The following is a 15,013-nucleotide window of genomic DNA, read 5'->3' as shown; positions in this document are numbered from 1 at the left end:
AAAGTTGTGAATCCACTGCTGAGGCTCAATCTCCATCTCCGCACGAGCACTGAAGAATCATAAGACAGATCAAGTACAAAAACAGGATTTTATTTCTTTCTCTTTAAAACTCAAAGCAGATGGGCACTTTTTTTCTGTTTTTTTAGGCCCAACATTCAGGAAAATGTTATTCAACAGCATTCATTAGAAACAACCTATATAAAAGACTGTTCTCAATCTGCATGCAGAGGCAGGCTGAAAACCTTCCCTGTAGCTGTGTATCAATTTAACCTGTCAGGCTCAATAAGCTCAGGTTACCACCTTTGCCATATAAGTAAATTACATTGTACTATGACCTTTTCAGCGAAGAGCTCATTCTTGTAAAACTTGTTTTTCCTTTCCGTCAGCAGGAGAAACTCTGAGAGTTATTGGACCATGGGGACTTGAGCTGCTTACATGGAAGATGTTTAATGATTACAACGAGAGCTGCATAGTTTCACGGGTCATATTAAAGTGACAGAAAGAAACTGCCTCAGCAGAGTTTTACTAAATTCTCTGGGCCAACTGCTGCAGCTCAAAGCCCACAAGCAGCCCAATAAAGGAATAGTATAACATGTTGGGAAATTTATATTTTTGATAACTGGGCTTAAAATGATATGTATCAGTCTCACTGCTGTGTGTTAAATACAAAGTTGGAGTCAGGATGTGATTAGCTCAACATAAAGACTGGACACAGGAGTCCTGAGTCCAGGTGTCTCATCAACATGAGGCTAATCAGCCTCTTGGAGTAAGGAGAAGTACATGTTGGACTGGAGGAAGCGGGGATAACAGTCTGTGTCCAGCAGCGAGTAGATGCGTTTCTGTGCATGCGACAGAGAGGTGTGAGAGGGAGCCTGCAGCAGCTGGATGGTCAGATCCCTCGTCTTGCTGTCCAGGTTCACCTACAACAACAGTGCAGTAATTATTTTCAGTTTGTTAGAATGTAAGCATTGCTTTTGTAGTTTTGACCATCATTTTTTCATCAGCTGTTTCCAGCATGTGTGTGTGATCGTCTGACTGCTTGTGTTTCATGACCTTTTAAGATTTATTTTTAGTAACGTTACAGCCTTTGGTGGTTCAGCCCGTTCTCACCCCAAACGCGTCAAAAACAGCAGCCTGGTCTGTTTGATGCTGTAGTCACCCTTCTAGTACCAAATGTTTGGAGGCGACCCTCTAGTGCAGTTATATAAAGAGCCAGACAAATCTGAGTCAGGGGTGGATGTGTGGGGGGTGGTTGGTTGGGTCATGACTTATAGAAGTAACATAATGAAAACCCCAAGGATCATCTTTTCCTAAACTTAACTAAGTAGTGTTGGTACCTAAACCTAACCAAACCGCAGCTGTTTCACAACGTTAATGAAGGCTCAAAAGTCATTATATGTCATTAATATAGATAGCCCAAAATGTTGTCTAGCTTTCTGGATTCATTTGTGGTTATGTGGCCCAGTGAATATGGTAGTCGTCAAGGGTTATGCCATGGTGTTAGATATTGGGGGGTCCAGATGTGAACCCTCCCTCAGAATGTTTTTAAGTGCATTTCCTACAATTCTGTGACATTTATATAAGCAAAGTCGTACATTTAGTGCGGTAACTCAAAGTGTGGGCCGCAGCTCCTGGTGTGCTGTGAAGGTCTTTAACAATAAATTTAAAAAAAAGTTTTGAATGTACAATTTGTAATTTAGTGTATTAGTGAATTAAACATTCAATCAGAAGTGTTACGGAGATAGTTAAATTACAGGTTATTCTTCATTCATCTCACCTATTTTATTCAATACTAAGTTGAAGTCTATTTTCCCACCAACCTTAACCCTTATGTTGTGTTCCGGTCAAATCTGTCCGATTTAAAAGTTTTATCTCTGAAAAATGTACTTAATTTGATCAGACTGACCTAAAAGTCCATGACTTTGTCCACAAAGAGGATTTCAACACACAAAATAAGTAGTATTTATTTGCATACAATTTTGTGTATTTTATTCAACTTTTGTACACTCTTGGTGTTCCCGGTCAAAAATGACCAGTCATTAGAAATTAATGGGGGAGACTACAATTAGTGTAAAAAACTGATCTCAGGTACATCCTCATTTGTCATATGGACACACACACACACACATGGAATCACACACACGCAAACACACACATGCACACACACACCCACACACACACCTTGGTTCCCAGGCAACCACCACGGGAACCTTAGCCCAGTAGAGTCTCTCTCCCGCAGGAACAACACCTGTTCTCAGAAAGTTGTTGGTACATTGTTTCAATAATGTTGAACTTTTCTCGCAGCTTTGGTAGCCTATATAAATGCTTTTTTGAGGCCTTGCTCACAGTTCATTGTGTGGCAGCACCATGGCACATCGATATACCATAAGTGAGGCTATTGATTACATATGTGATCACCACACTGGTGAGGAGGAGAGAGGCCAGGAAACTGACAGTGAGGATGGATTAGAGGAGGAAGTGTCAGAAGATGAAGACGACACAGAATATAATCCAGACCAAGAATTAACTGATGGGAAGGAATCCAGTGATGAAGAGGATGGCCATGCTGAGGCTGCTGTCACATTCAGGTCAAAGAATGGGAACTTATCCTAGTCTTCATCCCCACCTGAGACCCACCTAACCCTTTGACCGGGAACACGACTAGTGTTACTTTATGTGACTGTATAAAAAAAATTAAATGGTTTCAAAACAAATGTCCTTGGTAACTTTGACCCCAAGTTGTCTGTGATAAACAATATACTATGTTTCATCTGATTATTTTTTATAGTCAAAATAATCCAGAAATTATGCTTTTTAGAACTCGAATTCAAGATGTATACGCTCAGATCAGTGAGGTATACAGGCCATAAATAACAAATAGAAGTTCAAAACTTGTAGTGTTCACAAGAACTTAAGTTGATAAAAAGATCTAACACAACAAGTAGTGATAATGTATGTATTATACACAAAATTGTTTAACATGAAATGAACACAACATGAGGGTTAACCTGCACTCAATGGTGGAGATCAAGGTCAGTAGTTGGCATTGAAGGAAGCACAATTGGGAAAGCGACAAACATCAGAATGTATCTTACATGGCGTCAATGACAGGAACGTGACTGAAGTAGGAGTGGGTATTTTTTTACAACACCGTGTAAAAGATTCTGCTTCTTAAATGTAAATATTTTCTGGTTTCCTTCCTCTTCTATGACAAGCCAACGGAATGTCTTTGGGATGTGGACAAAACAAGACGTTTCAGGACGCCATCTTGGACGTTGAGAAAACACTAATACACATTTTTCGATATTTTCTGACATTTTAAAGGCAAAATAAAGAATCAATGAATTGAGAAGGGTTTTAATTGAAAAACAGTGATGTCACAGCATTGTATGTCCAATCAGAAGTTAGCAACATCATCAAAACTCAATGCCTTTACGTGGTTGGTGACTTTGTTGTTTATAGTCAATGATAAGTCAATCATGAGGCAGATACAATTTTCAATGTTGAGCCCTTAAACTCAAACCTGAAGAAGATTTTAGTTTTCTTGTTACTTGAGCATACTTGAGAATTGTTTACATCAATTGCCTTGAAGGCAACTGACTCAAGTGAAGGGAAATGTACCATTATCATTGCAATTAACCTTTGGCCACAGTGGCTGCTGTTAATAATGATATAGTCTTGCTTTAAACCAGAATGACAAATCTTACTATCATCTACAAATGATCATTTTGAGTCTTGCAATGTTGTTAGTTGATAACTCACTAAAGAGGTTCTCCTGGTCAAAGATAGAATACCATTTTTTCAAAATCTTGTAACTGAGGGGGGTTTGGATTTGTGTTTTTGGTTGAACCCTATCTGAGTTAGTGTAAAGAGGCTCTTAAGATGTTAAACTTGAGCCACCCACACAAGCTTCTGAAGTACAAGAGCATGCAAAACACACACACACACACAGCACATTGTTTGGGAGGGAGACACATACTTTGAGTATCACTTCCTGTTCCCTGAAAAAAGATTGCACAGTTTAGTCTGAGTGCATGCAGCTAGATTGAAAATAAAAGCAGGGCTGTACCTCCCGGGGGGCTCCTGGTTGGATGTAGGTGGCGCAGATGTCCTTCGCCCTCCTCTGCAGGCTGAAGTTGTTGGACGATTGTCTGTACTGCTCACAGGCCAGATAGAACTGCAGATTCTCCTCGCTGAACTCAGAGCGCAAGAATGCTCCAAACACTGAAACGCCAGCTGAGAGGAGGAGGAGCAGAAGGAAGATAAGTGGGGCTTACCTCTTCATGTAGCGTCACATTACACGTTACAAGAGGAAGCACAGTCCCTGAGGCCCTAATAAGCCCATAGCAGAAGCACAAGTATCACCAGCAGCAGCGTTTCTCAGGCTAATTGTTAAAACTTGGCACACATCCATCATCTCCACTCAAACTGCTAGGCTCTAAGCCAAGACTTGTTTTTAATACAGAGTTTTAAACTGCCGACTAACACACGTGCAACGTGTCCCAGTTCTCCCTACGCAATTTCTCATTTTGTTTTGCACTAACTGGAAAATGTATATGAATTGTACATACTATGTGTATAGGAGTCTATTTCTATTTCTTACCTTTTTATTATATTGTTTTATTTTTACTATTATTATTCAGAGTCATTTCAAAGATTCATGTCAACGGAGACCCCTGGCTTTGGGCTTAGAGCCAAATCATGGACAGGGACCCTGATGAAATTCAATTACATTTTTCATCCAAAAATACTTTATTTGTCCCCCGGGGGGGCAATTTAAGAAAACTACAAGCCAGAGTGCATAGGTCTGTGATGCATGATATGGATTTTTTTTTTTTTTGCCTATACCGATCATTACCTGCCTCTCATGCCCAATGCCAATTAAATAAACGATAATTACACATTTCTATGTTTGAAAGATACATTTGTAGTGAGCAAAGATGGTAGATGAAAAAAAAAAAAAAGTCCGATCCAGCAACGACATGTGTGTCTCTTCTATACTGTGTGACTCTATACAGGCGTAGCAGTTCCACTTCATGAGCAGGACAACAGAGTTTTTGTCCTCTCTGTGTTTATTGCCTGCTCACAAAACGACTGTAGAGGTGCATACTGCCAACTACTGTGTGTAGATGCTGCACTTGTTACGAGAACAAACGCAGTTTCTCATTGTATTATCGATTTATCAACGCTAATTTATCTGCCGATTACCGATAATGTACATTTTCTATTATCAGGCTCATAATTCATCAGTCCGATATATATATCGTGCATCCCTACATAATATTGTTTTATGTGTTTTTTGTTGGTTAATTCAGTTCAGATATGCATGTTGCTTTCAGGTGAATTGTAATAATTGGTGACCCTCTTACTTTTCATCCTGCACAATCAACAACATTGTCCAACACTTTGATTTGTGACCAACTACCTGCAAAACTAACTAGCTTAATGTCATCTGTGGTAGTAGGTCTTGTTTAGTGCTTAAAATGCTAATGCTAGCATGTAAGCAAACTACGCAAAGAAAAGGGGTTGCATTTAAGCTGCCAATACGCTTGTCAGATGGTCATGTAGCTTTGGACACCACCTCCCCTCAAACAGAGGACCATACCAGTGTACTAGTAAGCCATCAGGTAAACCACCAGTTTTCAAACTGGTTTTGATTACTGAATGTATTTTTCTACCTTCATTTTCCTCTGCTCCCTCACTTACAGTATGAAACACTTGCTTGAACATCAGTTCTGTTTTTATTGTGGTCAAAGCCTCATCTAGAATGTATTAATATTGCAGGAGAATATGAGGTGATAAAATATTCTCTTCCTCTGTAATAAGCTGCATCATTGTCAAGGGCATCTTAGCCACTAACGAATCACATTAGCTGGTCTGCGAATTGACAAAGCCTTTCCCAGCTTACTGCCCATAGCATCAGATAGAGGAGGGTGAGTTCACATTACAGTATCACTTGTGGGATCTGGTTCTGCTAATGGCTTTTTCCTTTGTCTTTCTTTCCCTCCAGTTAGAACTGTATGTTACTTGTAAAGGCCTCAAATCCATCTGGTCAGAAAAAGCATTTTCCAATTCTTCCATTACGATTAGTCTTGAATCACAAGACAAAGCGCACAGATACACCCCAAATCTCAGCTGTCCAGAAGTCCAATCTAGTTGGTTGTCTGGACATAAGTGATGGGGCTGGAGTCATTAGCATGCATGGTTATTTTAAATTATTAATTACCGTGCAATTATAAGTACGGTTGGCCAGTAACACCACACATGACGACTGTGATGCATTACTTACAAATGAGAATGCCACTGATGTAGTATTGAACTTAAATAAGGCTGGGGAGTGGCAAGTCAAAGTAGCAGAGAGTGAGATATCCTGACAAGAATGTGTCAAGCTCCAAAAGCACATTCCCCTTTCCCCTGCAACTTGATAGCATCTACACTGACGTCTTTTAAAGGTCTTCACAGGTCGGATCTGATACAAAATTGAAAAATGAATCATCACAGAAAGAGAACCAATCTGACATCGCACTGTCAGACCCAGTCCAATCTGACACAAGGATCATTTGTCACAATTCTAAAATGCGGGTGACCTGAACAGACCCAACTCTGGCAATGTATCAGGAAACCGACCTGACTTGTTCGGTACTGACTGTACATAATTTGGACTTAAGACAGTATATTCTAAAACAGTTATGCATCATCTGTGGAAAGATAATATTGGTCAATACTCCAATAGCAAGGGGGGATTTATTGGTGTAACACTCCTAGGAACTGAGTATACCTGAGTGATGTCACTTGAGTTATTTTCTTGGATCGAGTATGACTCACCATGACTAGTAAACTGACTATGTGAGTGACTGCCCTCTTTAAATTCTAGCACTTAAACTCAAGAAAGTGTGGTGGCTGCCTTGTAGGTCTGAAAAGCACATTCACATAAACGCCAGATCATGCTCTAAGAAATGATAAGCAATAGTGTAAAATGCACAAAATGTAATTAATGCCGCTAGAGGGCTCTCTATCAATACAGAAGATGTTTCGCAGTGTTGTGTAGGGGTAGCTGCTGCTCAGCTGCTCAGAGCCTCCAGTTCTGGACAAGAGAGTCAGGTGTAGATCAAGACCTTCCGGAGGAATAAACACCCAGACTCACGTCAGATTCTGCTCTGATCCAGCACTGTTTACCCACCAGTGGGGAGCTCAGAAATTACTTTTAGAACTTTTGGGATTAAAAGGTAGATTTATCTTCACTCCGGTTTATGACCCTGACCGCAGCAGTGATCCACGGAGGTGGCCCTTCATTGTCGGCTGTTTATATTCTGTAATGTTGACTGCTGACTGGAGCTGGAGGGGAGATGTACTTTAATTTATAAATGTAATGTTACAGATAGGAGAGGAGAAAAAGAAAGAGAGAGAACCAGGGTCTCTGCTGAGTGCTGAGTTGAGTGATTGACCTGAATTCAAACACACAGACACACACACCCTCTTACGGCTAATGTACAGCAACGCAATCTGGCTGCTTGGGGCAAATAAACACTTTTGTGACTTATGTGGATAAACACAAATGATCCTGTGGCTAGTAACACCAGGTAAATATTGGCTTTGCTGGTGAACACACCACCTAACAATCACTATCGCTGATGAAAATATATCTGACATGTTTATGGACAGGAATGGTATGCAAGTCTCATTCGTTGACTTCCTCCCTCACTCTCTGACTCTCTCAGAAGCTATAGCGACAGGTGACCTAATGAAACGCTCCATTACCTTGAGCAAAACTGTGGATTTCTCTGAGTTTGAACACTGCTGGAAATATTTGGGATAATAAAAGTACACAATTAACACAAATATCTACAACAAAGTTCGAGTCTTTTTAGACAGAAGACATTCTTACATTGTATTTTGTATATATACACAATATGCAGAAACACTGTAATCTCTAAAATAGTGACGTGAATGGAAACATTTGTGGCATTCAAAATGTCCCGTAGTGCTGTCTGTGTTATCGGAGAGTTTAATCAGGGCCTGCCCCGGTTTTGCTGATAGGGGTAACAACGTCAGAATGCCATCAGATGCTGGAGGACACTGGAATACACCAGGAAATCCACCCGAGCAAATATGCAGGTTTCCTCGTCATGCGATATAATATAACACCCAGAATCGTAGTTTTCAAACTGTATAGACTTTTAGACAGACTCTGTTGTAGCAGTGATTTCTATTCATAGAAGCAGCACGGTCAGGGGAAGTGCCGCTCTTTTGGCTTTATTGCACAGCACACAGTAACCAATGACGTCCGCTCGGATGTCAACATCACTGCGGCAACATGTGAGTTCAGATGAAAGCGTGCGGGGGGGGGGGAACTTGAGACAGATTTGACTTTTAGTTGCACAAACATTTCTCCAAGGCAGAGATGGTTAGTCAGTTAAATGTCAGGGTGTAAAGTTCAGGTCGGACCATCAAGAGGTAAAGGAAGAGCTATCATCTAACATCAGGGGGCAGTAAGCTGTGGAGTTTTTATTGCTATAAAAGGAAATGCTGTATTTCTATCTTTATAGGCTTAATTGTACATATGCTGAATTTATGTCCCACCTCAATTTTGCAAAGCCTTATTGTGTGTTTTAAAGTCTGGATCACTTAAATAATTCTTGTCTTCTTCTCCTGATTTGTTGGCATATTGCTATTTTAGTTCAATATTTCCATTAATTGTTTCCCCCATTAGAATGTTTATATTGTCACCAGCGGAACACGTAATACAAACACTCATTCAAACACTGCTCAACAGCAACATCAGTGGTCAATGACTCTGCATGGTCTATTTAATATGGTGTAACCTAGACGACTTGTGACAAACCGACACAGAGAAGGAGGTCAGAGCTCTGACAGCAGTGGAACTAAAAATGTGACCATAAATAAAGCTTCACATCAGTTAGAAAGAATTGTTCATTTCAATCTACTCCATCACTTCCACTTTCCCATGCTGTCACGTGCAAGGGGCGGCTCACCTTGAAACGAAGACGTAGTCTTTATCTACTCCCTCCATGTTGATGAAAGTCAGGTGAAGTTTCGTAGTCCACACAAAAATCCTGGAGCTTCACAGTAAAACAGAGTTGCAGCATTCTGCTAAAATGTTGTTTTACAAACATTTTTTTTTAAATAAGAAAGAAAGAAAACAGCTCCATAAAGCTTGTCTCCAAATCTGTAAGTTTCTAAACTGATTTGCAAAGACTTTTTTTCCACCGTTGACACAAAGCTGAGCTCCTGGGCCCACGTCAGACAGAGTTTTCAATAAAACTTAACAGTGAAGAATATGGCTTAAAGAGGGTGTAAATAACATCTTTTCAAATAATTTGAGATCTTCAGGCTTCTGGAGACTTGAATGGAGCCATTTTATGTTTATTTCTTTTTTTCATAGTAATTTGTTCAGGAGAATGCTGCAATGCTGTTTTACTGTGAGGCTCCACCTGACTTTCCATTAGTGTGGAGGGAGGAGATAATAAACCAAGAGTAATCCATCATTTTATTCAAGGTAATGGTGCCTTGATCTAGTCAGAGAGTGAGTGGCAAATGAGACTAAACTTAAAGTGTATAAAACTGTAAACCATTTGTGCCTCAGCCACGTCGGACAGATTTTCATTACCAGCGGTGGTTGTTTTATGGTGTGTTCAGCACCAGGGAGGCACATCTGACTGCGGAACCGTTTGTGTTTATGATCGTTACTCGCATGATTTCTCTTCTTTTTTCCCTCTACTCTTTGTCATGTTCCGTTCCTAAAGTACACTTTCCCATCAGCTCCAGTTGGCAGTCAACATTACAAGCACCTCTTTTGAATCTGTGTCAGGGTGTCTGTACGCAACAGCAACAAGATGGTGTTGATGATGTGGGCCGCATTTTCATATCAAGAGTTCGACATCTGGGAAACTCCGTCCATCAATTTTGACTGTGTGTGAGCACCAAGCATCGCTGTAAAAAACACATCCATCTCTCCTGTGACCAGACATTAGCCATGAGTAGCCCGAAACAAAGCTGGATTCACATTATCTTATCTCAGCTCTCTTCCTCTCTGGTCGCTGGTCGGGCTGGTCTGGCTAGATGCTCGAAAGACTCCTTGGGCTGTGATGGTGTCAAGGTCAAGGTAGTTTCAGCAATAACGTAGCAGAATCTTCCGCAGAATCTTCAAGACAACGGAGGTCTCTCCACCACGGATCACAGGATTCAGTTTGATAACCAGGAGTGAAAATAACTAAAATTCTTTTAATCCTTCAAGTTAAAAAGTCAGCTCTGAGCTCTCCTCCAATGTTAAACAGCTCTGGAACAGAACAGAATCTGATGTGACTCTGGGCGTTTATTCCTCTTGAAGGTCTGGCTCTGCACCCGACTCTCTCCTACAGAGATGGCTGGCTCTGAGCAGCTGAGCGGTGGCTTGTGTTCTCCTGCTCCTCGGCTCTCCCCACACAACACTCCACAAATGTCTTGGTTTTTTTTTTTGAGTGAGACACCCATAGCAGCAGCAATTAAATATCACTAAACAGCTGTCATCCTCTATTGTGCAACCTCAATCAAAGTTGTTGTATCTTTTTAATTCATTTCTCCTTTTTAACATGTCCAAAAAATATTCAGGGAAATATTTTCATGAGCATGAGATAACGACCTCTGGACCAAGGAGTATGATGAGCTGAGAGACTGACCTATCAGCTGACAAGTTCAGTCCACACTTCTCATTGGGCAAAAGTGTAATTGAGATACTTGAGTGCAATACTCACTTTGGCTGGCCAGCAGGGAGTTCAGGGACTCGGCCCATTTCTCTAGCTCTTCTCGACCAATTTTTCTCTTCTTACTGGGGCCGACCTGGCTCCACTGACGCATGAAGTGCAGACGTGACCTCCTCTCTGTAGCGCTGTGGACCAGTATCACGTGAGGGACAGGTGAGAGTCAGTCAAGGAAGATCAGACCAAAAGACACCACTATCATCACAACTCCAGGTCTCAAAAGGACATGGGTAAGAATATAAACAACTGACTTGCCTTCCAAATCTAATGTGACTAATTTTAAGACATCCAATGTTTGTCTACGAACAGTAAATTGGTCTTGGTATTTAGTTATCTTTGTTGTTATTTTGATATCATTGTTGTGGTCAGAAGTTTCCATCCACTTATAAGAACATGTACATCGTGTCAGTCTTGAGTTCCAATGGTTTCTACAGCTCTCATGTTTCTGTGATGGAATGAATGGAACACAACTTTCTATAATCACCAACATTGATTGTTCAAGTTACTGTATGTATATTTTTGATCCAGCAGATTTGGTCACATTGTCAGAAGACCTATAACAAATCAATTACTGAACCAAACTTCATGAATGTTTTTGTGACAAAGTAGTTTGTGTTCCACTCATTCATCACAGAAACATGAGAGCTGTAGAATATGTGAATGAGTAACAATTAGAAGAAAATAAATGTGATTCTCACCTGTCTTGTTCTGTGTTGAGGTTTGAATTTGAGGAATGAGGGCTCTGAAAGCGAAACCACAAGGTTAACCGGAGCTCGTCCACCTGTCCCACTTTCTTAAATCCCAAGCTTTCAGTATGAATCTTTCCAAATTATGTCGTGACAGAGAACTGCCTTCAAACCTTGTCAGTCATCTAACATGAAAAGTGGTTGTTTGCAATGATGAACCCATAGAGAATCATCATCCACTCTGCTCAGAAACATGACTCGATCATGATCTACTGTTGTCAAAAATATCAAAATATCAATTTATACTGATTTGGAATATTTGAAATGGTTTCAATACTTATTTTGTGCAGTACTGATACACCAGCACTATTTGTGTTTTTCCTGCTCTCTCTCCGACAGTGAACTGTAGAGCCAATACATGCCGGCAAAATGACCTTATATGCTGTTGTTCTCAACATACAGTATTCGAGTCTTGTTTTATATATACACCTTTCAATAAATATAAACCTTTTATGCCCTCAATGTTGTGTCATTGTTTGTCCCATGGTATCTAATATCACAATAGTATCATAGTTGGACCTTTCAGAATCATGTCAACAGTAACATGATTGTGGATCGTACCGTTTAACTGTATGCATTTATGTCTGCACCATGTCTGCATTTACTCCAAGTTCTCATCACATTGTCTTGTAAAATAAAATAATACATTTTTAATAAATGTTTTACTTGCTCAAAACAGGTTTCCTAAAGTCACCGCAAGTCCATTTTTAGAGCATCCTGAAATGAACAGACTAAAAAGTGCGTTTGGTAAGATGTGTCCCTAATGAGCTACAGTGCAGCAGAAACCTTTAATAACCTGAATTAGTTTGAGGACTTTCTAAGAAGCTGCCAAAAACTCTGCTCTACAGTACGAACTGAAAAGTAACCGTGTCCCACCTGTCCAAACAGGCTCTTGAGGTGCAGTTTAGCAGATGATAGTTTGGCCCTGTGGTGGTGGTGCCTGTCCTGGGATTTAAACTGGAATGGGTTGGAGGAAGATGAAGGGGACGGGGGAGGCTGGTCATCTCTCTCCACGCTCTCCGTGCTGCCCTTGGCGGCGGGGGCCAGCTGACCGTCGCTGTAGGCCCTGCAGCCCTCGTTGATGACACACACTCCGAGGTGGCTCTTCTCCAGTTTCCCCAGCTCACACAGGTTCTCCACGCTGACGCTGTGCTCCTTGGTCAGCTCCTTCCTTCTCGGCTCATCAGGGCTCCCTCTGGGCTCCAGGATGGTGGGGGTTGTTGACCCCCCGTCCAGCACATCCACCTCTGTGTGAGGTGTGTAAGTGCCTGATACCCGGTTCTGCTTACAATCTGGGTTCCTCAGTGCCATCCTCTTCCATGGGAGGAAGTCCAGATCGAGGAGGCATCCCTCGGAGCTGAATCTACGCATGGTAGCTGTATGTGATGGAGAAAGGCAGAAAAAGGAAGTGCTGCAAAGAAGTGGAAAAGACAAGAAAAGAAGAACAATTAAGTAAAAGGGTTAATAAGAGATGAGTGAAGCCCAGCCTGTTGAATAAAGAGGAGGCAATGCACTTGAAAAGAGAAACGGGTCACTGAGAATTAACCGCTTCACATTACCGTTTATGTCACCCAAGAATCCAACTTCCCAAATAAAAGATCGGAACAGCCCTTTAACCTCCCTTAAAATATGCACACACACAAGGTGAAACCACTGATGCCAGTGCAGATTATTCAGGATCAAACACAACTGCCCTGCCTCGAAAGGCTCTATAAGCCTTTCACCTTCATCTTTATTTCCAATTCATCACCGTGTTCTTTATGACAAAGCTAGATGGCCATCACTGCATGATTGTTTATCTACAAGGCCCTGCTGCATGTTTTACCTGTCTGTCTTACCAGTTTCATCTCATTTAGAACTTGTAACCTGCACACGCATCCCCAAGAGACCTTGATTTTGGGAAAGACTGCTTCTCAGGTCAGGCATAGTTCTTGAACTTGATCATCTTATTTCTTTAGATGGTTTCAAATGCCTACATTGTTCAGTGTTCTGCAGCCTGAATGTTTTTGTGAATTATGATCCTGCTGTGCATGTTTATTCATGCGTTTTGTAATCAGGGGCGTCGTTGGAAAAGAGAGCTTCTGGAATTTTTTAAAAAAGGGCACAGAATTAAGGGATTCCGTTTCACAAGTTGTGCCTCCTTTCTACTGTCAAATCAGCTCAAGAAGCACTGTAACGATTTCTTTTTGCCCAGTTGGATCTTGATCAGCAGTGATTCTTTTTACAGTGAACACACATGAGAGAACAGAGAACACTTTTGGCTCACAATGCCACAGAAAGAAATGCTCCTCATAACTAATTAAATTATATTTTGCACACTCCTGACACAGTGAATAATGATGTTGATTGAGTCAAAAACCCTAGAAGCCTGTCTGTATCCGATAACTACAGAAGCATGAAAAATGCAGATGAAATCGTTGTAATTATTCATCATAAAAAATAAATAAATAAATAAATAATGGTGAGACAAAAGTTTGAGATTTTATTTGTCACAAACGCTGAGTGAAAATATAAACACAGGACGTGCCACTGTTAGCACAAATCTGACCGGCAAGCTGTCGATAAGGAAGTAGTCCCGATTGCAATCACTGTGCCTTCTTATATGTAAAATCTATGACATCCAGCGAGGACGGACCTTTGCCCACCTCTGCCCTGTGAAGAGGAACAGCTGGCTGACATGTGAACTCATTAAGGCATTCTGAAGCCGACGCTCAGCTGAGGTTCCTTTACGCTGGTGTTTGTGTGTGTGTGTGTGTGTGTGTGTTTACCTCTTCGTCCAGCAAATACTCAGCTTTCCTCAGCGTCGCTTGGGTCTGCAGGTTCTTGTGAACAACATGGGCAAGAAACCGAAGAGTTCAGCAATCTCGACTTCAGACGCCCCCCGAAGAAAGAGAAAGAGAAATCCAACATGCGTCGCTCCCGCTGCTCGCTGTCCCAGGATTTGTTTCTTGGCTCCAGTCAGCGGCGCACACACACACTCACACTCAGACCTCCCCTCCTGCCACAGCGCTAATATCTGAGCACACACACAAACACACACACACACACACACACACACACACGGAGCGAGGCAAGACGAGACGAGACACACACGAGGGAAAAGTTCCGTGAAGTTCAATGCGGTGACACCTGAAGTGAGTGAGAGAGAGAGAGAGAGAGAGAGAGAGATCGTCACGGCTACTGCCGCCACACCTTCACCACTGTCTCAACTTGTCCGCCAGACTACAGCGAAGACGTAGGGAAAGAGCCGCCCGAAGACACACACACGCAAACACACACGCAAACACAAACAGATAGATCTAGGTACATTCAGGTAAAAATATTCAAGGGCAAATATAGAAACAATAAAGAACTACGTACAATATGCAAGAACCAATAAAGTACTATACAATAAAATAGCAATAAAAAAAACAATAAAAAGTTATGAAAAAAATAAAGAATTTAGGTAAATTATTGAAACGCTTAGGAATCGTGAGAGTAAAGGTAAGTGGAACATAAGATGCATTTTTT

At 41.2% G+C, this 15,013-nt stretch overlaps 1 protein-coding gene across 1 annotated transcript; it reads right to left on the bottom strand.

The window, feature by feature from the left end:
• Positions 1-428: 428 nt before the first annotated feature.
• LOC115577649 (regulator of G-protein signaling 8) lies at positions 429-14,658 on the bottom strand. Its single transcript, XM_030410553.1, has 6 exons — positions 14,272-14,658; positions 12,380-12,914; positions 11,456-11,499; positions 10,752-10,885; positions 4,070-4,236; positions 429-920 (listed from the first exon to the last, which is right to left on the bottom strand). The coding sequence occupies exons 2-6, from the start codon at positions 12,872-12,874 to the stop codon at positions 750-752; spliced, it is 1,011 nt and encodes a 336-aa protein (XP_030266413.1). The 5' UTR covers positions 12,875-12,914; positions 14,272-14,658; the 3' UTR covers positions 429-749.
• Positions 14,659-15,013: the final 355 nt, after the last annotated feature.

This window comes from Sparus aurata, chromosome 3 (assembly GCF_900880675.1).
Source record: "Sparus aurata chromosome 3, fSpaAur1.1, whole genome shotgun sequence".
In the NCBI taxonomy this organism is placed as follows: Eukaryota; Metazoa; Chordata; class Actinopteri; order Spariformes; family Sparidae; genus Sparus; species Sparus aurata.
Note: the sequence above shows the minus strand (reverse complement) of the source record. Positions and strands in the feature narration are given on the sequence as shown.

Coding starts and splice junctions, on each gene's coding strand:
- LOC115577649 (XM_030410553.1), bottom strand. CDS start 12,874: ATGCGTAGATTCAGCTCCGAGGGATGCCTCCTCGATCTGGACTTCCTC. Junction 11,500..12,379: donor TCAAGAGCCTGTTTGGACAG/GTGGGACACGGT, acceptor TTTCGCTTTCAG/AGCCCTCATTCCTCAAATTC. Junction 4,237..10,751: donor CTCCCTGCTGGCCAGCCAAA/GTGAGTATTGCA, acceptor TCCTCCTCTCAG/CTGGCGTTTCAGTGTTTGGA.